Source organism: Gavialis gangeticus, unplaced genomic scaffold (genome assembly GCF_001723915.1).
Source record: "Gavialis gangeticus isolate Ggan-Ray unplaced genomic scaffold, GavGan_comp1, whole genome shotgun sequence".
Taxonomy (NCBI): domain Eukaryota; kingdom Metazoa; phylum Chordata; order Crocodylia; family Gavialidae; genus Gavialis; species Gavialis gangeticus.
In genome coordinates this window covers 45755175-45757980 of record NW_017728992.1, presented here as the reverse complement: position 1 = coordinate 45757980, position 2806 = coordinate 45755175, and the positions used below count along the sequence as shown (strand labels likewise).

Sequence of the window (2806 nt, the reverse complement as noted above, 5' to 3'; positions counted from 1 at the left end):
TGGCCAGCACTAGGTCCAACAAGGCGTCCCCCCTGGTGGGGCTGTGCACCTCCTGGGTTAGATGGAGGTCCTGCACACTGTCTAAAAACCTATGCGAGCGTTCAGACCTGGCTGACTGCTCTTCCCAGCAGATGTCCGGGAAGTTTAGGTCCCCCATGATTACCACATCCTTAGTTACATATGGATATCATTTTAATCCAACTACATATATGTATTACACACACCCAACTTATTGTCAAACATGCATTAGCTGCCACGCTAAGAGTCTACTTTCAAGGTGACCATAGTAAGCGCTTAAAAATACTTTGAAAAAAATCTCCCATTTTTTCATGTTAGTAAAACACAAATCAGCATTTTCAGTTACACAATAAAGCATACTCAAATGGATGATATGTGCATCATCGTTAGGTTGGCAAGTTCTTCCATCATGCAAAGCAACAGGGATGAAGTGTTTTGGGTTCAGTTAGGCTTTATTCATGATCAGAAAGCATCTTCCCCCAGTGGAGCTGGACAGCTGTTCTTTCCTGGGCATGAAGCAAGGCTTGAGCTGATTCAATATTAGAAGTATGACAAATCCACATTTCCAGCTGCCGGTTGAAGAAAAGAATTGCTAATATCATGCAACTTTGGTCAGGAATCACAGGAAGATTCACATTCTTCAGATACCAAACAAGGAACTCTTGACAGAAAAAAAAGAAAAGAGTCAAATCCCTAAAGCCTATAGTTGGAAAAAATGGAGAAAGGGTATTTGGGATGTGAATGATGACTTTTTTCTTTAACAAGCGATCTGTGTTTTTCCTGAAGTTAAAGTATAGATGCCCATATAATTTAATCTGAGCCTAGTGTAACAGTTGCTGTTATTCTTGTCCTGCAGCCAAAAGTTCTGTGTGTTAATTATACACTGCATTTAAAAATCCTTATCTTTCTGTTTGTCACTGTTTAATTCAGTATGTCCTTCTTTTTCTTAGAAGTAGCAAATAGTAAGACTAATTAGCTTTCTTAATTGCATTTTCTGTTTTAAATCCCTATAGCTTGCTTTGCTCTTTTTTATTTATTTACCATGTAAATGGCCTGGACATAGCTAGCCATTTTTCTGTGCAGGCCACTCTATTACGTTTTGTCTAGCAGTGTGCAACTACCAATGGAAAAATACTGTTTGTTACAGGTCTTAGTAAATGTGTGTGTGAAAACAGACACATGATGTATTATTACTTGCATTATCATAGCACTTGAGGGTTCCTACTCTGGGACCAAGACCCTATCATGATTGACACTGTACAAACATGCCCAGTCATAAAAGTCTGGTAAATCTCTGTTCTAGAAAATATGTGTATATGTCTGAATATATATGTATCTAGATGTCTCCCTATATGTATGCATGACTGTTACCCGTGGCTGCAGGTACTGGAGGTGTTCTCAGCTGGTTTTCATTAGTCTTTAGTGCTCTGAAACTTGGTTCTTGGAGATGTGGTATCTGAGAACTGGAAAGAAAGGAGTAGGTTAAAAAACAGAAGTACATTTTCCTGGAAACCAACACTTTTTCATTTGCAAGCTTTATTGGCTACCCGGGCAACTCGTAAAAACATTCTTGGCATCACCTAGAACAGTGGGGAGCCAACTTTTTTGGCAGGTGTGCCGCAAATTAGCCCCATGACCTCCCCCACACCCACTCTATCTCCTTCCACTGCCCCATGGACTGCTCTGCTTTTTGCTCCCTGGCTGATCTGCCCTCTTGTTTTCTGTTACCTACCCTATCTGCCACTGCGCTGTCTGTTCTGTGAGGGGATGTATCCCTGATGTTGAGTGGGAGATTGGCAGGGCTCTGGGAGGCGTGCTGGGCATGGCTGGGGGATGTTGGTGTCCTTTGGATGGCGCTGGTTAGCTGGCTGGCTGGAGAGTGCTGGAGTGTATGGGAAGGGTAGCTGGTTTGGAAGGTGGATGGTAGCTAGGCTGAGGGAAATTGTTGCTGGATGAGGTGTGTGGCCTATTTGGAGGGAAAGGCACTATTAGTCTTTTGTATCTGTCCAGGTTGCTCTGTTACTAGAAGCAGGGGGCAGAGAGAGCATGTCCTTAGCAGAACGTCCCTGTCAAAGCCCCAGGCAGGAAGGCCATGCAGAGCCTGGTGGGGAAAGGATCGCCTCCCGCTGTCTTGACATCACCTGTATCGGCTCCCATTTACCTAATCATTCCCGACAACAGAGATGACAAAAATCACCTGTTCCAATAACTTAACTAAAGACCTAAACAGGATGGAGACTTAAAAGGCCTAAACATCCAAAGTGCCTTGCACAAGTCCACAAGCTCCTGGCAGAGATCAGGGCTACTGAACCGAACCTATGGGCAGCGGCAGAGTGGGCTGACCGCCGGGAAAGGGCAGAACTATTCTTACAGCGCTTTATCCCAACACCAGGCACGGGACAGAGAAGCCTGAGTCCCGCTGAGCGGAGCGAGATCCGGATAGGGAGGCTTGAGAACAGCACTGTACAAGATGGGCCTCTTGCACAGCCCCCACGGGGGTCCAGCAATTATTACAGCGCTCAATGGAAAGCCGAAAAGGTGCAATCCACCCACTGCTCCGCGCCACCAGTCGGGGGCGCTCTGCAAAATGCTCACTAGGGGAAAAGAAGACAATGCCACCTGCTGCAGATAAAAAGCTGGGGGGGGGGGGCTCAGAGCTGGGCCTGGCGGCGCTGGTGCAGCCTGGCCGTCAGGGGGCGCTCCAGGCACACGCAGCCCGGCCCAGCCCAGCACAGGTGGCCGCCAGCTGCAGCCGCCCGCGGAGCCCGGCGGGTCCCGGCCCGCTCGG

At 47.1% G+C, this 2806-nt stretch overlaps 1 protein-coding gene across 1 annotated transcript in view; it reads right to left on the bottom strand.

The window, feature by feature from the left end:
* Positions 1-174: 174 nt before the first annotated feature.
* Positions 175-2806, bottom strand: part of LOC109298456 — a 5126-nt gene continuing 2494 nt past the window's right edge. The window contains exons 3-4 of the mRNA XM_019518569.1: positions 1390-1481; positions 175-679 (exon numbers count right to left, since the gene is read on the bottom strand). Of these exons, the coding sequence (XP_019374114.1) occupies positions 471-679; positions 1390-1481 (301 nt within the window). The 3' untranslated portion in view covers positions 175-470. The remainder of the gene's footprint in view (positions 680-1389; positions 1482-2806) is intronic.